The 22,327-nt window shown below is 49.8% G+C and overlaps 1 protein-coding gene across 4 annotated transcripts in view; it reads left to right on the top strand.

The window, feature by feature from the left end:
- The window catches only part of PTPN20 (protein tyrosine phosphatase non-receptor type 20), a 28,092-nt gene that overhangs the window by 719 nt on the left and 5,046 nt on the right, over positions 1-22,327 (top strand). Inside the window, exons 2-14 of one of the 4 annotated variants that reach the window (XM_006118146.4) lie at positions 649-823; positions 1,402-1,612; positions 4,054-4,091; positions 7,361-7,447; positions 7,867-7,931; positions 9,481-9,642; positions 10,251-10,419; positions 12,462-12,550; positions 14,553-14,626; positions 16,937-17,052; positions 19,536-19,684; positions 20,719-20,809; positions 21,648-21,982. In XM_006118146.4, the coding sequence (XP_006118208.2) occupies positions 649-823; positions 1,402-1,612; positions 4,054-4,091; positions 7,361-7,447; positions 7,867-7,931; positions 9,481-9,642; positions 10,251-10,419; positions 12,462-12,550; positions 14,553-14,626; positions 16,937-17,052; positions 19,536-19,684; positions 20,719-20,809; positions 21,648-21,982 (1,761 nt within the window). Of the gene's footprint in view, positions 1-648; positions 824-1,401; positions 1,613-4,053; positions 4,092-7,360; positions 7,448-7,866; positions 7,932-9,480; positions 9,643-10,250; positions 10,420-11,839; positions 11,984-12,461; positions 12,551-14,552; positions 14,627-16,936; positions 17,053-19,535; positions 19,685-20,718; positions 20,810-21,647; positions 21,983-22,327 lie in introns of those variants that run through there. The other 3 variants (XM_025182154.2, XM_025182155.2, XM_025182156.2) reach the window with 3 other exon arrangements.

The following is a 22,327-nucleotide window of genomic DNA, read 5'->3' as shown; positions in this document are numbered from 1 at the left end:
ATAATAATTTTTATATAGAAACAAAGCCTAGATTTTTTGAAGGTTCTTTCTCGGCTGGTTGCGTTAGGCAGGGTCTCCTTGCTGCGAGAGGATGCCTTCAAGAAGAAGTGGAACGGGAAATTTTTCAATCCTCAAATCGATGGGTGTTGGAAGTGTTGATTCTTTAACAAAGGCAGCTTTCCCTGCAAGTGTATGTCAGGTGTTTGAGTTAAATATGTTAAAAAAAACTAAACATGACCCCAGAGTTTTAAAGAGTCTGACTGGGTTCTCCTTTCCCTCTGAATTGCTGAGGTTTCCATGCCTTGGTTCATGATGTCCTCTTGCTAGTTCTGCCAACTTCTATAAAGACCCCCACAAAAATTGGGTAGACAAGAGCTGATATTTGTAAAGTTAAAAAAGAAAAGAGGAAGACAATAAACCTAAATAACCTTTCAGACTCTCTTCGTGCACCTTGAAGGAGCAATTTAGGGCAAATGCACGGAACGTCTGTTTGCAAAGAGATTTTTGTAGCAGCGGATCCTATAACAGACCAGAGAGGGAGCTGCCTGAAATCCGTAGATGGAGCTTGGTAATGGGGTGAAAGGCAGGACGGTGTGGTCAGGTAATGAAGGACCCGGGACAGGGCTGCAGCTGCTCTCTGTTGTGTAGGTGAACGGAGTTGATGTCACCGCATGGTCCTTCGAGGACGCCCTGGCGTTACTGCACAGCTCTGCTCCCGATCTGAGCCTGGTGGTTGGCCGGGTTCATGAGGAGCCTTCTGCCGCCGGGGGACCAGACGAGATGCCTGAAATCACCCTTACCAAAGGCGACAACGGACAACTGGGTATGTGGTGCAAAGACTGAAATGTGCCCCCTTTTTAGACCAGGACAGTGGCGGGGCTGAGATGGAGAAGCAGTGGCACAATCCTAGAGCGGTGCACTGAGGGGTTAGCTTGCCAGCTTCCCAGTGCCAGTCTTCAGGCCGGCCCGGATCATCACGCAGGGAGCTGGATGGTACTGCTCCTGAAGTGAGGGGCAAGACACCTGCCGTGACAGTAAGATCAGGGTTCAGCCAGATTTTCTGTGGCATCTGTCATATTGATCAGATTTTGGCATGACAGGGGCGTAGGCCAAAGGCCTAGATATTGACATCAGACGTCAGCTGGGAAACATGGAGCAACGTTAGACCAATAAACACCTTGTTTTGTGCTGGTCTTTCTTCCAGTAACATCTCCCTGTGCAGCACTGCCCACACCTGTCCTGCTGGGCAGGATTGCTCCACACAGGAGCAATCCAGTGCTTTGTGCAGCCTGGTATCAATGGGGCCGAGTTGACCAGGGGAGATTGTTCCCCTCTCCTGGTCTCACGGCTCAGGAACGTTCGGAAACCCAGGGCGCAATGCACTTCTCTGCCCTCTTCCAGGCCTGAAGTTAACCGGAGGAGCCGGGAGCAAGTTGCAGGGTATCTACGTGCTGGAGATCGTGCCAGGCTCCCCCGCCAGCGTGGAAGGCAGCCTGCGGCCCCGGGATCAGATCGTCTACCTCTGCGGGCTGAGGACCGAGGGGCTCAGCCTGGACGATGCCGTGCGCGTGTGCGAGGCTGCCAGCTGCGACGTGCGCATCAAGGCGACAAGGTAAAGCAGGCGGGACGCTTTCGTGAGCCTTCCCCAGGACGCAGCTCCGCCTCTGCCTCCGGGCTTGCTGCTGCGGCTCCCTCCCCGTTCCAGCTGCTCTGTGAACCGAGCGGCTCCTGGCTGGCTGGTGGGATGTGACGTCAGAGGTAATTGGCTGATATAGTGGGCAGTCGTGATGGAACATAGAGCAGCATGGTTGCTGGATATTGGACTGGATCCTGGCCCCCTTCGGGATGGCATAGGACCTCGGATCTGAAATCCCCAGCGTAGCTGGCTTTATGCCCCCCACTCCTGACTCTGCTAACATAGGGGGCGTGATAGAATGTATGTGCTGGCGAGCGGGTGGCCCTCGTCTAGATGGACATTGCAAGAGAGCAGAACTTAGAGTAGCCCTGAAACTGCTCTAAATGATGCGGGGGTGGAGTCAGCCTGTGGCAGACCTGAGATGCTGGGAGTGCAAAGATGTGTTAAGCAGACTACGGGTCTACCCCTTGTGCTGAATCCAGTTCATCATTATTCTTTCATGCTGCGTTATCTAAAGCTCTTTAGATAAACGAATCAAGGTTGTAAAACTCACCGTAAGCCCCCCCGTTATGAATGACTTTCTACAGAGCATTTAGTGATGCCCTGTATACACGATGCTGTACGCAATGAAATTGTATTTTAAACCATACGCATGCAAAGTGTTCCGTTCACACCAGGGCTACATCTAGACTGGCATGATTTTCCGCAACTGCGTTTAACAGCACTTTTTGCAGAAAAGCGTCCGTGCCAATCTAGACGCGCTTTTGCTCAAAAAAGCCCCGATCGCCATTTTCGCCATCGGGGTTTTTTTTGCACAAAACAAATCTGAGCTGTCTACACTGGCCCTTTTGCGCAAAAGGGCTTTTGCCCGAACGGGAGCAGCATAGTATTTCCTCAAGAAGCACTGATTTCAGACAGTAGGAAGTCAGTGTCCTTGCAGAAATTCAAGCGGCCACTGTAGACAGCTGGCGAGTTTTTCCGCAAAAGCAATTGCTTTTGCAGAAAAACTTGCCAGTCTAGACGCAGCCCAGGTGAAATTCCCTGCAGTGCTTTTACCCAGAAATGTATTTACTGGCCAAGAACAGCACACGGTCAATGAAAAACTTCCTGTTCCTTAAATCTGGCTTCAGGACAGCTTAATCCTGTTGCCCAAGAACACCCGCTCGAAGAGGAGAAGTCTGACAGAATCCATTCTGCACTGTTCGATTTTAGAACTTCACGCAAGAGTTTGGAAGGGACTCAAATGAGCAATTGCAGAACTACTAATTGTGATATGTAAATTATTGTTTAAATCAGGGTCCCTGCCAGATGACCAGAGGGTAGCTAATATGACAGTGAGTTTTCAAAAAGGCTCCAGAGCAGGGATGTAAGAGTTTAACCAGATATTCCTAGTTCCTATTGATAGCACCTACTATTAGAGGAAGTGGCTACCAATGAATTTGGATGATTTCAAGGGTCACAGACCTTCTCCCTCACCAGCGCCAATGGGTATGTCTCAGGAATGAGTCAGTTCCCCGTTTCAGAATGGCCTATGCAGTGGAACCATGCAAATCCTGCCTCCTTCCTCTACCATAGCCCAGAGAGTAGAAATCTGTTCCAGATGGTTCTGTATCTTCTCAGAGACGCAGTTACAGGCAGGCAACTGTCCATGCTTGGGAACTCTGGGTCGCTTACCACAGCCACCCGTGGTTTTATAGTTTTCCGGCAGAATTGCACAAATAGTTAATTCATACTGTGGGACACTAAGCTGCAGCTGGGGGCATCTCATGTCTGCTCTCCACTGCACTTTGCATTTATCTGGGTCCCTGGTTCAATGAAGCGTGTGCACAGGCATGATAGACGTAAACAACTCCTACGGATCTCAGGTGGAAAATCAAATCATAGATACACCCCCCAAAGAGTTAAAGAGCTGACTGCCGGGAGTCTGTTGCAGTACGCTCAACAGGATTCCTATGAATCATTTACTATTATTCTCCAGCTTGCATTAAAGTAGCACTTACAGACCCCAACCCAGATGTATATGCACATAGTAAGAGAAGGCCCGTGTTCTTAAGAGCCTGCAATGTAACTGGACAAGCCAGGCAAAGAGTAAATGAAATGAAGGGTTATTACAGACAGGGAACGGAGGTTGGAGCCTTGTGGAGCAGTCCTACGTTGGCACAGACCATACATAACACATGCTTTGTCTCTCAACCATAGACAATTATGGTGCATTGGTGTAGGGCAAATATGGAATAAGAATCCACGTTAATGGAAGGCAAGTTCTTTATAAATTGCCGCTTTCAAAATAGCCAAATGGGAGAAGTACCGGTGTGAAAAGATAGCACTGAACTGCATGCCTCTTACAAGGACAGTTTTCACAAACGCATTACAGAGCTTGGCGCTCGTGACGTTCAGAACATGTCCTTGTTTTGCAGAAACGGCAGCCCCGTGGTTCCCAGAGAGCAGCAGAACAGTAAGTAATGCGAGGGTTGTTTTCATTTGTGGGTTCCCATCCCAGGCCTGAATGTGGGAATCACGAATTCAGAGAAATGTAGGTAGGAATGGGGAGAACCTCAAGAGATTATCACATCCACTCCTTGGGACTGAGGCAGAGCCAAGTAAACCTAGACAGTCCCGAGAGGTGTTTGTCCAGCCTGCTCTTGAAAACCTCCAATGATGGGGATGCCACAATCTCCCTCGAAAGCCTGTCCCAGCCCTTACAACGGGAAAGCTTTTCCTAATATCTAACCTAACACTCCCTTGCTGCAGGCTAAGCCCATTACTTCTTGTCCTAACTTTACCAGATACCGAGACGTATTGATCACTGTCCTCTTTATAACAGCCCTTCACGTATTTGAAGACTGTTATCAGGTTCCCTCTCAGCTGTTTTTTTATCGTCTCAAGGCTAAAGGTGCCCAATTTTTTAACCTCGTCTCGTAGATCAGATTTTCTAAACGTTGTATCATCTTTGCTGCTCCTCTCTGGACTCTCACCGATCTTTCTTCATATATGGCACCCAGAACCGGAGACAAGACAAACTGAGTCTTCACCAGGGCCAAGCAGAATGGGACAATTGACTCTCATGTCGTACATACGACACTCCCATTAATAAACTCCCAAATTATATCCCTTTTGTTTTGCAGCTGAATCACGTTGTTGGCGCGTATTCAATTTGTGATCCCCTATGACACCCTGATCCTTTCCAGCAGTACTATCACTAGCTAGCACAATTCTGTAATTGTGCGTTTGATTTTTCCTTCCTAAGTGCAGTACGTTGCACTTGTCTTTATTGAATTGCATCTTGTTGATTTCAGACCAATTTTCCAGTTTGTCAAGGTGGTTTTGAATTCTAATCCTCCCAGGTTGGTGTCATCTAAGGACTTTAGAAGCATGCTCTCCAGCACATTATCCGAGTCATTGGGGGCTGCATGAATGTAACAATCTGGTTTTCAACTGTTTTAGTTACATTGGTGCAAGAAGTGACTGTCGGTGAGGCCTAAGTGAACTGAGCATCTGAAATCTTTACCCACACGAGGCAGGCCTGAAAACGGTCACATCTGGACCAACATTTCTCACCGGAGCTTCTTAGTGAGACTTTACCTTTTGACAAACATTCTCAGGATGTTTGCACAGCAGGCAGGTTCCCAGTGACTCTCCCCGCTCCCCACACATGTATTATTGTGATGACAAGCAACATAAAGACACACTACATTTCATCTCCTTGATGGCGTCTTCTTCTAATCCCAAACGATTCCCCCGGCCCTTTAAATTGCTGCCAGAATCCCACATGGTACAGTCCAGGTCATGCAAAAGGCATGTGTCAGGGGGGACGTCCCTGACGGGGGTTGCGGCCCCCTTTTACTAGCCCGTGTCTTGGTCCAGGCCCTTCCCTCAGGGCATATACGGTACCCAAAATCCCAAAAGTCTCGGCCCTGCTCTCAGGGTATATACGGTACCCAAAAGTCTCGGCCCTGCTCTCAGGGTATATACGGTACCCAAAATCCCAAAAGTCTCGGCCCTGCTCCCAGGGCATATACGGTACCCAAAATCCCAAAAGTCTCGGCCCTGCTCCCAGGGCATATACGGTACCCAAAATCCCCAAAAGTCTCGGCCCTGCTCCCAGGGCATATACGGTACCCAAAATCCCCAAAAGTCTCGGCCCTGCTCCCAGGGCATACACAGTACCCAAAATCCCCAAAAGTCTCGGCCCTGCTCCCAGGGCATATACGGTACCCAAAATCCCCAAAAGTCTCGGCCCTGCTCCCAGGGCATATACGGTACCCAAAATCCCAAAAGTCTCGGCCCTGCTCCCAGGGTATATACGGTACCCAAAATCCCAAAAGTCTTGGCCCTGCTCTCAGGTCATATACGGTACCCAAAATCCCAAAAGTCTCGGCCCTGCTCTCAGGTCATATACGGTACCCCGGCCTAGTTCTGGGGAAAAGCCTCTCCAGGCCCGAGTGACTCCCCAGGTGCGGCAAGGGCTTGTAGGGGGACCCGGGCCCTCCCTCTCCACTGGGTCCCGGCCCAGGGCCCTGCCGGCTTGGTGGGGAATCCAGCCGCTATGCACCAAGCTGGATTAGGAAACCTCTGCCCTGGGCCGCTTGCTACCACCCCAGCACCCCCTTTCGTAGCCTGTCCGCCTGTGCGGCGCTCCTTACCGGGGCTGGCTTGGCAGGGTAGATGTGCCCGTTACTCCGCGGGGTTGGGACCAGCTTCCCTCCCGGGTCCCATGCCCGCCTTCAGCTGAGTCCGAGCTGCCGCAGGAGCACTGGGTTTGCAGCCTGGCTCCTCCTGACCTCTAGCTGCTCTCCCCTCTGCTGGGCCACTGCCTGCTTTATATACTGGCCCGGCTGGGAGCATGCCCAGCAGGGGTGGAAGGGCGGGGCCCTTTCAGCCAGCTGGGCCTGGGCTACTCCCAGCCCTTTAGTGTGGGGCTTGTTTGCCCCATCACAGCATGCCATTAGCCCCGCCCCTTCTGTCTGAGGCCCCGCCCTTCCAAGAGGTCTGGAGCCGAGCCCCGCCCCATTGGCCAGGGCCTGGGAAGTCTGTTGCCAGCCCTGTCTAGAAGCATCCGCATGAAGAACAAACAGCTGAAAATAAAAGACTCTTCAGTCCAGCAGCCGGAGGTATAAAAAGATCCAATGACAGGACATTAACACTAGAAAAATTCAGACTAGGAATAAGATGCACATTTTTAACAATGCGGCCATTGGACCGCCTGGAGCTATTAACCGCATTCTCTATTGCCGCATATATCTAAATCAAGCCTGTAGGTTGTTCTAAACGATCTGCTGTATTTCAACACCCCCCTCTCCAAAGATAACATTAACTTTGCCCTGTGCTTCTTGTCAGCATTTAAAAACTGTTAATTACGGTGATTAAGATGCACGACATTCCCCGGAGTGATGCAAGTACTAATTATACCATGGTGCAAATGGGGAAGTTTCAGCACAGAACAGGGACTCTGTGTCAGCAGCTAGACACACGAGACTGGAACCGGAGTTCTAGGACCCTCCCCCCTCACAGCCATGAGCCCCGTGCAAACCCGAGCATGTTGGAACAGGCCAGCTACAGGGTTTTCATTGCAGTGTAAATGCACTCGAGTATTGGGGCGGAGATTAGAATCTAGGAGTCCAGACATTTCGTTGGCTAATCTAAACCTTTGTCTGTGCTCCCTCACATACGTTACGCTAAGCGGGGTGCCTACCAGCTATGGCAAATCTACATGCTTGTTTTCAGGGTCACCTGCTGAACCAGAGGAAGTCAAAGTATCACTCTCAAATGAAAATGTGAGTCTCCAAGATCAACATCTACCCAGTCAACCTAGTAAGGAAATTACTTTGCATTTCTCGGTCTGACTTTGTAGTTTCATGCCTTCTGCAAGACAATTGGCAGGAAAAGATTAATTATTAGTCAGCAAAACTGCCCCCCCGGAGTATCAGAGAACATGTTTGGGTGCTATCAGTTATCCAACTGATGCCTCTGAGCCTGTGATGTGCAGCTATGAGGGTTGCTGGGGAAACTGCTATGTGGGAGGTAAGAGAACAGGAGAGGTTCAGTTAACAGCTCAAGACGTGGAACCGAACCAGCAAACCGTGTAAGTGCAGAGTGAGTTTGTGGTGCTGGCCTTTTGCGAGTGCCAACAAGAACTTGCCTTGTGTCTAATAGTCGTGTGAGGTCCAGTGTGACCCGGTAAAACCTGCTACTAATCCAGCTTTGTAAGAACCCTTCCTGCTCTCTCGCAGCAAAGCACGCAGAGGAGGGAAGCGGCGGTGGGGAGCAATGCACATCGGACTCAGCAGATAACGAGGTAAGTCGTGGTTTTAACGAGTTTGTGGTGCAGCCTGCCGAGTGCAAGGATCTCCATACAGATTTTACTTTCTGTAGCGGGATTTTCTACTGAATATATTTGCTTCATCTTCTGTTACTTTGCAAGCGTGAGCATATTCGACGACGGCCTCAGCTTGTGAGGTACAGAGCGGTCACCGACTTGGAGGTGCTGAATGGCTCACAGGCCTGAGTCCCTCTGCTGTTGTGTTTGTATGTGTAATGTCACTGTATTACTAGCAAGGCAGTATACAACCCCCGGATTACACACAGTGCCTTTTCGGGAGCGCCCACAAGGCACATAGAGGTTCTAGCTCTTCTCAGGATCAAGGATACAGCACAGATGCTAGAGATCTGGTGGTATGGCTGGTGATTCTGCGGAAATAAACGCAACTGAGGCCTGGGAAACGTTTTCCCAGTGTGAGAGTCTCCCGAACTCCCAGGAACTCCAGAGTTCTGCATTTCATCGTGAGATTGTCAAACCAGTCGAGTGTGGTGCAGCTGTACAATTGTACAAACATTGTTGGGCCAAAATAGCTTTCCCTTAAAAATAGTCTGACTGGCCGGGAGAGGAGGTGGGGTGTGTGACGCATTGAGTGTCCAGATGTGTGTTTGCAGGACGATCAGTCTTCCCCCTGAAACGGACGGCATTTCCCAAGTCTCCCGGCAGAAACCCATTTCTGCAAAAATGCCAGGGCTGCAAAGTGGCCTGGAATGGAAACTGCCCCGTTGTTTGGGGATGATCTTTTGGAGGGGGCTTCTGGAAGCATCTTGTTAAAATTCAGCCACCAAACTCCAGGAAGAGCTACCCTGCCATCACTAGCTTCTTGTGCATCCCCTCAATCAGCAGTGACTATCCAGGAAGCACGTTAAAGAGCAATTCTTTGTCCTTTCGAGTGAAGAGAGTCTAACAAGGGCTAGAGAATGTGCCTCAAAATCAGTGTGCTCTCCCTATTGTTCAGGAGCAAAACGTAAACGTTTCCAGGGCACTGCACTTGATCTACATTTGTCTGCAAAACCGTGGCTCTGACCTCAAAGGTCTGCCTGTGAAAGCAACTCATCATACGGTCCAGCAGTGCACAGATGCCTCACAGACATGCACAGTGGTGGTGCTGAAGCTTATGTTTTGCATTACGGTCCAGGGGAGAGGCCGTGTTGCGTGTTGTTTATTGTGTGTATTGGAGAGGTGTGTGACGTGCCCATCCGTGAAAGTGGTGAATTGGGCCTGTTAGAGAAGGATCGCTGAGCTAGACTTTGCCTTGCGTTGTTTTTGGGGGTGGCCTTTCCCCTCAAGGCACTTCAATTGGTTTTGAATAACTTCATTTGCTACAGAGAATTCGGTCATACTATCCCTTTGATCCAAGGGAGCAGCTGCCGTTTCACAGGACGCGTTGCTACATTATACCATCCCCGAGTGCCGACGGTAAAGCACACGTACGGTGCCCTTCACCCCACAGAACACCAGGGAGTCTAGGCACAGCCGCTGTCACTTCACCTGGCTCCGCGTTGAGCGGGACCCTTCTGTATTGCAGGACTGCATCATTAAGATTGAGTTGGAGAAAGCCGCCAACGGGAGCCTGGGGTTTGCGCTGGTAGGCGGCAGGAATGGCAGGGCTGTCCTCATTAAAGCCATCAGCCCAGGCAGCATCGCCGATCTCGACGGGAGGCTTCGAGTGGGTGACATCTTACTGAAGGTAACGCGGGGCGGGGCTGCGTCGGCCTGGATTGCTCTGCCGCTCCCAGGAGAGATGGCAGCAGGTTGTGCAGTCACGAGCAAACGCTGACCGGGATTCCCTGGGGCTCCCCGCGGCCTGCCGCGAGGGGCAAACGTCCGAACTTTGGGAAGGCTAGTGGGGTGGGGTGTTGCTGACTCTGCTCCACTCCCTGGCCCGAGCTGTTCCCCTCTCCTCCCGCTCCCCAAGTTTGGCTGAGGGGCCAGGCGTCTGGCCAAGCCGCAAGGGGCCTGTGCCAGCTGGAGCTGCCATTTCTCCCCCACCCTCTGCATCAGTACCAAGTTGGGCGGGGGCAGTGGAGATGGCAGGTGTGGGGAGACGGGAGGAAGGGGGGACCGATCCGGTGGGGTGGTGGCTGTGTCTGACGCACACACACACACACACACACGCCCTCTTGCTGGCAGCACAACCCTCCGAGGCGCACAGCACTGAAGCCTTCCTCTCGGAGGGGTTCTAATGGGTTATTGACAGCGCTGAGCTGCAGGCGTGTGATGTGATCAGCCGGCGTGTGATGCGATCAGCCCCTCTGCGCCGGGGCGGTAAAGGCCTTTAGCATTGGTGCTTTGCAGGTGAACGGGGATTTGGTGTCAGGCCTGACGCGCAATACGGTGATCGACCTCTTACGCAAGGCGCGAGGCACCGTCCAGCTGACTGTCTGCCGGAGCGCGGCTTTGCACTGGGCTTATTCCGGCCGCCCGTGCGAGACCCCTTCCCTCCAGAGCGCAACGGCACAGCCGGGTAAGCTCCGCCCCCTCCTCGCACGTTCACGGAGGTGGGGGGAGTTCTGGCTCGACTCTCAGTGATCCCAGTTTAGCCCCCTTGACTTCTAAGGAGTCGCTCCTCCTTGACAACACTGTAAGTGCCAGTAAAATGGAGGCCCCAGGCCCGGATTCTCCACTCAGCCAAGCAGTGCTTGGCAGGGAACAGGCCAAGATGGCTTTACGGTGGGGATGGTTGGAGGCAAAGTTATAGCAGCTTCAGGCTGCTCTGCCTTCGCGCTGGTTTCTTCTGTTCTCAGGGGACTGTTCCCATAGCTGGGAATAGCTGGAGCACAGAGAGATTCTTACCACGTTCCCTGTGCCAGAGGCTAGCAATGGGGGGAGGGCGGGGGGACTGTCACGGGGTCTGTTCTCTACCATCCAAATTTCTAAGTTGCCCGAGAAGACGCCTGGCAGCTGATTAAGTTCCTCAGCGGGTGCAGGCAGGTGTCATGGGGGTAAGAATCAGCCCTTGGATATCAGATCCATGGTCCTAATTCTTGCTTCCATGCACACCAATGTTTTTGCTGGCCGAGAGAGCATGACTCGTAGAATTTGCACACACTGATTGCACTAGCCACATACACAGTGGTGGCAGTGTACATGGACAGCTGGCCATTTAACATCTAACTGATGTCCCCGAGTCAGCCTTGTTGGTTCATGATCCAATAAATGGTCCAAAAATCACCCTGGATATCCCCCAAAGCTTTTGCGCTCCAGGAGACGATGGGATCTGAGCTCTGGATTGATCGTTATTTGGCCGTGTTTTGGCTTGCTCATCAAAGAAAATAGAAATAGCTGAGCTCAAAGGACAAGCGACTGGTGCTTTTCGCCTGGTGCTGGCGCACTGTGCGGGGAGAAGGACCTTGCAGCATGGTGGTTTTCTAGAAAGCCTTGCAAGCATTTCCTAGTCCCTAGATCTAGATGCAGTTTCATCTTGCTACCCAGAAAGAGGGGCCCGTTTTCCTTTTCTTCCCTGCTGCTATCATCCACATGGAGCCTTTATTCCCTCGCTCACGACCCTTCTGTTAGCCACGTCTACACTCAGTCTGCTCATTCTCACATCCGCGCCTTCTGTCGGCTCTGGGTGGCTAGTAATTCCCTCAGTCTGTCTAGGCCCAGGCTCCAGTCAGCCTGGCATCTGAAGAACCAACCGTCAGTGTATTTCTCCTCTCAGCAGCACTCCGGGGAGGTAGGGTAGTGGGGCACTGGGAGACGAAGTGATGTGACCGGAGTCACACGGGAAGGCTGTGGCAGAGCAAGGAATCCTACGCGGATCTCCTGAGTGCCTGGCTGGGGCTCTAACCTCTGGCCCCCCTGATGCTGCCCATGTTGTCCTGCCGGTGCACCAGGCTGGGTGCTGGGAATGCCAGCCGGCGATGTCACAGAGACCCACGGAGAAGGTTCTACCAGAGGGCGTGACAGTTGGCGGCAGTTGAGGAATGAGGCGGGACGGACGGGGCGGGGGTCCATCAGGCTAGGCTGCCCATGAGGGAGATGGCGCCCAGGTGACCCCTGGGAATTGGGGTTAGATTTAGGGCACGGTTGGTTTACATTCTCTTTCCCAGTCCAGATGAAGGAAGCGTCAGGCTGAGGGCACGGCCCCAGCTACAAGCCACATTAAAAGTTGCTTCTCCATCAGGCTTGCAAGCTGTGTTAGGTGCTGGCCTGGCAGGCAGGGGTGACCTGTTCGCCTCTCGGCTCCAGTGGGGACGAGCCGGCAGATACGCAGCCCGGGGGAGGTTCTGCACCCACAAAGCCCATGGCATTGACTTCCCATGGGGCAGGACTGCACCCTGTGCGTGCTAGCTGGGCAGAGGGGGGGCAGCAGGTCATTTGCCCAGAGTCGGGGGCTTACAGCCAGTGCTTGCTTCTGCAGCTCTCTGCTGCTGGGCTTCCCACGACGGCGGCTCAGCTGCCCGCGTCACCCTGCTCCGAAGAGGATGTATACACCTCTGTGTACGTACTTCTCGCCTCTCTGATCCTAAAGACCTTTCTTTGCTCTCCCTCTCGTGCGCTTAGATGAACCAGGCGGCACGGGGAACCTAAGAGCCAAGCACGCCTTTGCTATCAGAGGAGCGGAAGAGGAAGCCAGCCAGATGTGCAGCAAGGTGAAGTGCAGTTTCTAGAGATGCTACCTGGCTGCCTGTTTGCAGGTTTCTCAGCGGCATGGGTTTGGGGAAAGGAAATCAGTTAACGAGCCACCCCTCTGTAAAACAATACACCCTGAGGAAGGGAATGGGCTATTATAGGCTTAAATGAGGCTTCATATGGAATAAACACAGCACAGGATCATGTAATTAAAGACTGTCTCATGGTGCAGACACACAAAGGGGCTGAATTGAAATTGCATAAAAAACCTTAATTCTGGCATTTCCTAACTTCAGAATGGCTGACTTTGCGACCTTCAGGTTCTTTTAACTTTGGGTTTTTTTTAAATTGAATACATATTAAAAGTTTCACCTTCCTGACCTCCTGTTTCTGCCTTTAAACACTTACACTTTCTCAAATTTGCTTTGGTATCTAAGCCTCAGCAAGGACTACAGAACATGCCAAGTTTTGTAGTTTCGGCCATTTTTGAGTTATCCAGCTGCAAAATTGCTGATCAAAACATAGGACCAAAACTGTAACTTTTTCCATGTTCAAATCATAAAAAAAATCTCAACCAATTTAACTCATATTAAAAAAAAGCATCTTTGAGTTGAATTGAGCTTGGAAAATTTCAGTGTGGGAGGAATGTTTTGAATAAAAGTTTGAGCAAAGGATTAGAATGGAGATTGTAACTTAGCAGTCTGAGATCACCAAAATATAGAATCACACCTATGACCTAGCAAATCAGCAAGCCCCCAAAATAAAAGGAAATCCTGAATTAGCAAGGTATTAAAACACTTGTTAAATTTTAAGCATATGGCTAAGTCCCGCCTTTTCAGCAAAGCAGATGCTTATCGTTAAATTCACCTGTAAGTTAGGATCCTAAAATTCATGTCTCCTTCTCGTCTGTTTTCAGCATGTCTTGAGACCAGTCACAGGTGATAGTGTATATCCTTTACTTTCCAAACCACTGCTCCCCTTTGCTCCCAACAGGTAGCTTTTGGAACTGCCAAAAAAACTGAGAAACATGGATGAATAAAGGAGCAAAGGAAAATATATTTTCTCTGCTAAAATACCAACAGAAATCCCCATGGTTTTCTCCACTCAGTTTGGTTGGTAGATGTAGAAATTGGATTACTGAATTCATATTTTTTTTGTTGCATTTCTGAGGGGGGAAAGTAAGCTTGAATATATGGCAATAAGGCAGAAATGATGACTTTTATAAAGGTCTTTTTGCAGATTCCACAGTTTGCACTTTGTAACAGGCAAAGGTGGTTTTCTGAGTGCATCTGCAATACAGAGTAGGCAAAGAATGAGTGTAAATCCACCCTGAACTGAAATCTAAGTAAATCTCTCTCAAACGTTACGATCCAGACGGAGCAACTTGCATATGAGAAAGGCAGATGTTCATATCATAATCTAAATGCACACTCCAATGATTATTCTGACACGACACAATCAGCCATGCTCTCCGCCATCTGGAGGGCAATCAAGTGTCTGCTTTCTCTGCCAGTCATGTGTTCCTTCCATGGACCAGCTGCACTGTGACACTAACAGCTGGCATTGCTGTGCCTGGATCAAACGCAACTTATTGCCAGTAGTTCATGCTCATTCAGTGTCACTTCCTGCTGCCAATTAATACAGTGCCTGGGAGACAGAGAGCATGGCATGGCTCATAAATCCCACAAGTGGTTGTACTCTCCTTGTGAGAGCGGAGAGGAATATCTACTGTGACTCCCTCCACACTTCTGTGGTGCGAGCTAGGTTGTGCGCTTGCACACAGATGTCTGCTTTGTTGAGGAGCTTGCAACTACAGCTGACGAGACTTTTTACGCCGAGTGGATCCTTCAATGCCCAATTGAGATTTGTGGAGTTATCTTTGATGGGGAAGCTGTGCTTCACCTTTCCATTTCCTGGCATTGACAAGGGACCTGTGTTTGTCAGATGAAAAGTAAATGTATCAAGGAAGTTAATGATATTCTCCATGCGTCCTCTCACAGGTTTTTTATTTGGTTCCCACAGGATTCAGGAAGTGCCCTCAATTCGTCCCTGCAAAGTCCATCAAGTGAACTGGAGTATCAGGCAGATGCAGAAAGGTCAGACTATCCAGCCCATTAAAATTCATGACAAACAAACACGGTCGGTTGGTTGTTTCACTTTTGAAGCCACCTTAATATCATACATTAACACCACCCATTCTATAGTTAGTTCTAAGCTACAGTCATTCACCACCACTGAAATGCAGCTACCTCTGGAGGGAGGATGCTGACAAGTTTCCCCCCCCCTCCCCAAAGTGATAGGAGGGAGAATTTAGGCAAGGACATGGGGGCATATTATCCTCTTGCAAAAACCATGTCAAGATTTATATTGTCTGTGCAGCTCCAGATGGTCTGGCTTGCATGTTAAGCAGCATCAGCTGCCATTGACATCACTGAGTGTCTCTGGTGCTGCTTGGCTCTACCTTGGAAATCATCGAATCAGTGACCCAAAGCAGACAGGGACCTGCCATCATAGAGCGTGACTAATGAATGAATTGGTGTGCGCCGCCCATTGACTGACATATGTTTGTAGAAGTCGTTCGTCAAATGTCAAACAAAATCATAAAGGCCGGCGTCTGTCTGTGGGTAATTCACAGACAGCAAAAGGAGTTCAGTTGGTTGAATAAATTGTTGGCCCTTTCATGCAGACTCTCACAGACAGGAGTTGGAAAAGAAAATGTTAATCAGCTACTTTCATAGCCTCCAAAGTCTGTAGCTGCAATTTTGGTAGAACGTTTGGGTGGGCTGCATTTTCCACCCAATCAGCAGAGGCCGTCCCTCACACAAGCAGAGAAAGAAATGGGATGTGATTTTCTTGACCGTGGAGGTACAAGAATTGGGGTGGGGGGGTTGTGGGAAATTAACGACTATGAACACAAATATTTGCATCTGGTATTGGTCTCTGTGTAGTTCAGAACGTGGCTCTTGTGTGACCTGCTAGTGACCTTTCATTGTGGACTGTTGAAATTCAAGATGAGCTAAAGTTTCTTATCTTCTATACCAGACACGAGGGCTGTGTCTACACTGGGCCACTTATTCTGGAAAATCAGCCGCTTTTCCGGAATAAGCTGCGAGCTGTCTACACTGGCCCTTGAATTTCCGGAAAAGCAACGATGCTCTACTGTACAAAATCAGCCGCTATTCTGGAAAAACTATTCTGCTCCTGCTCAGGCATAAGTCCTTATTCCAGAACACTGTTCCGGAAAAGGGCCAGTGTAGACAGCCCAGTAGTCTTTTCCGGAAAAAAGCCCCGATCGCGAAAATGGCGATCGGGGCTCTTTTCCGGAAAAGCACGTCTACATTGGCCACAGACGCTTTTCCGGAAAAAGGGCTTTTCTGGAAAAGCAGCCTGCCAATGTACACGCTCCTTTTCCGGAAAAACTGAAAACGGAATAGTATTCCGTTTTAAGCATTTCCGGAAATTCATGCCAGTGTAGACACAGCCATAGACTTCAGGGCCAGAAAGAACCATCATAGTCATCTAGTCTGGCCTCCTGCACATTGCAGGCCACTGAACGTCCCCGACCCACTCCTGCGACAGACCTAGGGGTGGCCCGTGGCTATAGGCTGACTCGGCCGCTGCCTAGGGTGCTGCCATCCAGGGCGCCTGATGACGTCAGTCCATTGACGGCCCTTCAGGCGGGGGCACCGATTGCGTGTTCCGCCTGGGGTGCCAGCTGCCACAGCCGGCCTCGGGCCACTCCTGGACAGACCCCTAGCCTCTGGCTGAGTCGCTGAACTCCAGTTACAGAGAATCTGCCATTTACGCTAGAACTTGGTCCCAGCTAAAAGTGTGGCTCTTGAACCAGACTTCCCCAAACTTTAGTGTGATTTAGATCTGGGGTTTTGGTTGGCTCATTGCATTGTTCAAAGTTTGGATTCAGGCCCACACTTTCCAAAGTTAAGAGGTATTTGGATTGTGACTCAATTCAGGACTATCTCTGTTCCAGGCTATAATACACAGGAGTTATATTTATTTTAGGAGGCCCTACCAGATTTTCCTATTAGCTAAAGTAGGCTTTCCTGTATTGTAAGACTCCGTTTTCAGTTGCTTGTAACTTTGCTATGCTCTGGCTGTTGTTAAAGAGTTGTTTTGACTTTTATATAAGGCCTCCTAGACCCTTTAAAAATTGAGCTCCATAAAGTTAACAATGGATACTGTTAGCTGCTGTATTAACAGACACTATGCCAGAGCAAAGGACCCTTTGCTGCAGCAGACTTCTGACGTTTAAAACTCATGACAGTGCCTGAAAATGAAAAGCTGGTGAAAGCATTGAGTGGTTAAAAAAGGAGCTTAGAACTCAAACCCTTCCCTGTCCCAGGGATGCCTGCTCCCAACAAGAATGTGATCTGAGTGTTGGTTTACAGATCATCAAGATACTTGGCGCACCAAAGCACCCTCAGAACAGAGAGTCAGGAATCGGAGACCTACAGCTGGCTGAGTGAGAAAGATGTGTCCCGGAGGATTTCTATCGAACCCAAAGGTAAATGTGTGAAAGGCTCTCTCTTTTCATCAGCATACTGGCCCTCTATCTCCCTATGCCTGCTTGGAACACAAATCCGTATGTTGTGGCCATTGGAGCTTCCCCGCGGTGGCAGGAATAGAACCTAGCTTGCCCTGGTCCATCAGTATACACCCTTGCAACGTGAGAAACAGTGAGGACTCCCATGGCGTCTTAAAACTAATAGAGTTATTTGGGCGTCAGCTTTCGTGAGCTTCGGCGAGAACACCAAGTGAGGCGCGGGCACGTTGCAGCCGGATGCAAAGCAAAGACACAGAATGGTTTAAGATGGTTTCTAGTACAAGGCAAGGTTGCAAACTCAGCACTGGTTTTGCAGATACAGACTAGCCCCTCGGGTACAAGCCACAAACTAATTCATCCCAGAATAGTAATAGAAATGTAGCCGTGTTAGTCTGGTGTAGCTGAAGCAAAATACAGGACTATGTAGCACTTTAAAGACTAACAAGATGGTTTATTAGATGATGAGCTTTCGTGGGCCAGACCCACTTCCAAGTGGGTCTGGCCCACGAAAACTCATCATCTAATAAACCATCTTGTTAGTCTTTAAAGTGCTACATAGTCCTGTATTTTAATTCATCCCAGAATCTCTTGTGACCAGCAGTCCGAAGAGAGACAGTATTGTCCTCCTAGCCTCAGAGGGGCAGCCGAGGGAGTCTGTAACTTTAGAAACAATGAGTGATCCTGTGGCCCCTCAGGGTATGTCTACACTAGCTCGTTAATTCAAGCTAGGTAGGCAAATCAGGCCACCGGAGTTGCAAATGAAGCCCAGGATTTAAATATCCCGGGCTTTATTTGCATGTTCCCATCTGGCCGTTGTTTTTAAATCTCCCTTAGTTTGGATTAACTTTAAACTGCCGCGTGTAGCAGTTCATTCTAACTAAGGGAGATTTAAAAACAACGGCCAGATGGGAACATGCAAATGAAGCCCAGGATATTTAAATTCCAGGCTTCATTTGCAACTCTGATTGCCCTCATTTGCCTACCTAGTTTGAACTAACAAGCTAGTGTAGACATGCCCTCAAGGACTTAGTTCGGATTAACTGTTACTCCTCATTCCACAGGGACTCCTTAGATTAACTTTAAACTTAGTTAAAAGGACTTAGTTTGGATTAACTTTAAACTGCCGCGTGTAGCAGTTCATTCTAACTAAGTCCTTGAGGGCATGTCTACACTAGCTTGTTAGTTCAAACTAGGTAGGCAAATGAGGGCAATCAGAGTTGCAAATGAAGCCTGGAATTTAAATATCCTGGGCTTCATTTGCATGTTCCTGGGAGCTGCCATTTTTAAATCCCCCTTAGTCCGAACTCCATGCCCACGGCTACACGCGGCATGGAGTAGGTAGTTCAAATTAAAGATCCTAATTCGAACTACCATTACTCCTTGTGGAATATATACTAACAGAATATATACATCCACCGTATCTTGAGTAACAGAGACTAACAGGATATATACATCCATGGTGTCGTGAGTAACAGACTAACAGGATATATACATCCATGGTGTCGTGAGTAACAGACTAACAGGATATATACATCCACCGTATCTTGAGTAACAGAGACTAACAGGATATATACATCCATGGTGTCGTGAGTAACTGAGACTAACAGAATATATACATCCATGGTGTCGTGAGTAACAGACTAACAGGATATATACATCCATGGTGTCGTGAGTAACAGACTAACAGGATATATACATCCACCGTATCTTGAGTAACAGAGACTAACAGGATATATACATCCATGGTGTCATGAGTAACAGAGACTAACAGAATATATACATCCACGGTATCGTGAGTAACAGGGACTAACAGAATATATACATCCATGGTGTCGTGAGTAACAGAGACTAACAGGATATATACATCCATGGTGTCGTGAGTAACAGAGACTAACAGGATATATACATCCATGGTATTGTGAGTTTTCACGGGTAAACCCCATTTCTGCAGAGGAGATGATTTTTATTGGAGAGGTGAAAAAAGGAGACCAAGATATTTTTGGACTTGGAGAAAACCGTTAATTCACAGAGATTATTCCCTAGCGCCAGGAGAGGGACCACAGGGAGCAGTAGAAATTAGATGATTTCCAACGAAGAGGTGGGTGTGGTTGTTGCACCAGTGCAAGCAGGCATTGACGTGTACAGTTCTGCAGTCACATTGTATTTAGGCTGGTTTCAGAAATCACTCCTGTCCGAGAGCTACGGTGTTTGGCTCATGGTCCAGCCTGCATGGAATTTGGGAGTGTTTTGATCTGGGATTTTGACTTGTGCTTGTGTCAGCTGGAAACGTAAAGTAGGTTGAAAACCTGCTTCTGGATTCTGCGTCTACAAAGTAGGTGGCAAAAGGCGCTGGGCACGAATAATCCCCGCCGAGCCATGTGTGCCCACTGCGCTGCAGGAATTAAAGCGAGGCTTGAACTCTCCTCTTTGCTGTCACGGCCTAGGCAGCATCCTTGTTACTGAAGAGGAGCTGACGGAGCTGACTCACATCACGCCAGCCACGACGGGGATAGGTCTGCGCTCGCGTCTCAAAGGCCTGATCCAGAGCCTCCAGCGCCAGATTGAGGAGCAAGAGACCCTGAAGGAGTTTGTGGTGAGATGCGTTAATTCACTTTCACCAGCCCAAGTGTTTGGCTGGGCTGGGAAAGGGAGCTGGGCAGGAGAGAACCCAACCTGTCCCAGGTTCGCAGGTCCCCACCGGCTGCAGGAGAGACCTGTGGGTGCGGATGGTCCTTTCGGACTCCACGGGGTCGGGGAATCACTCCCAGCTAGACTGTGCCCCATGACGTGTGCCCAGAGGAGACCTTACGTATGCAGATCTCCCTTTTCCAGGCAGGGGAGGGCTCAGTCACCTTGACAGCCTATCTCCCTAGATCCTATTGGCTTGGGCGGGATTCAAACATCCCCAGACAACACACCTGAGGTGTGTGCCCTTTTCAGCAGAGTCCTCTCAGCTCTGTTGTGCTGTTGTGTCGGGGAGCCTCCAGGGGTGGCATCCGATTGAGAAACCCCTGCCAGGGCACTGGACCGGAAACTGATCTTTGTGACACAGCTGAAGAATGTCATTGGGTCTCTTGAGGCTTTTGGGACGGGGTGGGGAACCTTTTTTGGGTCGGGGGGGGGGGGTGCTGACCCCCTGAAAAATCAGTCGGGGGCCTGCACACAAATGAGAAGCAGAAACCCAAATACACACACAATCCACCCCCACACTGACGTGGCCCCCAGCTGAGGAGAACGCCACTCCCCACATGCCCCCGCACACCAGTGCCTAGGGGGCCCGGCCGAGTAGATTTTTGTGTGCTCTAGCCCCACGGGTGGGACAGCAGGGCAGCTGGAGCGCCAACGTGGGCTCCCCAATGCTGGGGAGGGGGCTATCCAGACAAGCAGGGGGCTGCGTCCGGCCCCCGGGCCTGAGGCTCCCCACCCCTGATGTGGGAGCTGGCAAAAGAAAGCGTCTTGCTTCATCTTCCCTGCAAACGCAGAGGAGGGCATATAGAGCGTATCCCAGACAAAACTCTGTTCCCCGGCCACAGGTCGCAGAGCTTGATGGTGAGTCCTTACACTGACCCTGCAGCTTCTTGTGGGAGGCAGGAAATTGAGTGTCTTGTCCGTCTGCTTTCGATCTAGGCTTTAGAACTCATCAAGCCGCTCGATGGCTGCTGCGTCGGGAAAGCGCCAGAAAACAGGGAGAAGAACAGATACCGAGATATCCTTCCATGTAAGCAGGGCCTAAAGCTACTCCGGGCATACACGGGAGCCCAGGGAAAGCAGCTGGTAGGCTGTTATAGTGGCAAAATCCCTCCCCTCCTCTTGTCACGGGGGCGCCAGAATCAGTGGAATCTGTTACACAGGCAGTGGGTAGAGCGTGTGGGGTTTGTGGGAGCTGGACCCCTGCAGCGATGTGGATCCTAGCTCCCAGAAGGGCCCCTGCCTGTCTCTCTTGATCAATCCAAGCAAAGCACAAATTCCCTGATCGGCTGTTTGTCGGCTCAGCGCGGCAGCCATTTAAATTTAAATGAAGCCGCGATTATTTAAATCGTGGCTTCATTTCCCTTTGCCAAACAAACAAATCTACATGGCTCCATCGACGGAGCCATGTAGTTTAGACGTACCCTTTGGGACCCGTACCAGTGGGATTAAAAAGGCAGGCTGTGCTGCAGTGCAGTGTGCTGGGATCTTGGAGAAATATTACAAGGTTTAAAGGCTCCCCGTGTTTTAGAAACTTGCCAGTATCCTATGGTTCTGGTTCAGATCATGGTGGCTGAGCAGCAGCGTTTTGCACTATTACCATAGGATCCTGTTGTAAGGCGTGTCAGGTTGTGACCAAAGTGCCCTAAAGAAACAATACAGTTCCTAGCAGGAAGAGATGAGTCTATAATACGATTGTAGGAACTGCTTATTCGCAGCAGTATTGGCCAGCCGAAAGCACCTTAAATATGACTGAGACAGCATGCAAGTCCCAGCTGTGCAAACTCTCCTTGTGTCCTGTGCTGAGCATGGGTTCAGCTCGCCCGCTGAACAAGCAAAACTTGAAAGGACTTTTTCTTCCTGTCCAGATGATGCCACCCGGGTCCCTCTTGGAGCAAACAGGGGCTACATTAATGCCAGTTACATCCGATCGCGCATCGGAGAGGAGGAGTATCTCTACATCTCCACACAAGGGCCTCTGCCGTCCACGGTGGCTGATTTCTGGCAAATGATTTGGGAGAACGAGTCAAATGTGATCGCCATGATGACAAAAGAAGTGGAGCTCGGGAAAGCCAAGTGTCACCGATACTGGCCGGAACCTCCACAGAACGCTGTAGAACTCAGTGAATTCCATCTGCGGCTGGACACCTACCAGATCCTGGAATATTTCATCATCCGAATCATAGAAATAATTCACAAGCAGGTACGTTAAGTGCATTTCTACATGGCTATGTCTAGACTGGCTTGATTTTCCGCAAATGTTTTTAGCGGAAAAGTTTTCTGTTAAAAGCATTTGCGGAAAAGAGCATCTAGATTGGCAGGATGCTTTTCCGCAAAAACACTTTTTGCAGAAAAGCGTCCGTGCCAATCTAGACGCGCTTTTGTGCAAAAAAGCCCCGATCGCCATTTTCCCCATCGGGACTTTTTTGCGCAAAACAAATCTGAGCTGTCTACACTGGCCCTTTTGTGCAAAAGCTTTTGAGCAAAAGGACTTTTGCCCGAACGGGAGCAGCATAGTATTTCCGCAAGCAGCACTGATTTCTTACAT

This window comes from Pelodiscus sinensis, chromosome 8 (assembly GCF_049634645.1).
Source record: "Pelodiscus sinensis isolate JC-2024 chromosome 8, ASM4963464v1, whole genome shotgun sequence".
Lineage (NCBI taxonomy): Eukaryota > Metazoa > Chordata > Testudines > Trionychidae > Pelodiscus > Pelodiscus sinensis.
Note: the sequence above shows the minus strand (reverse complement) of the source record. Positions and strands in the feature narration are given on the sequence as shown.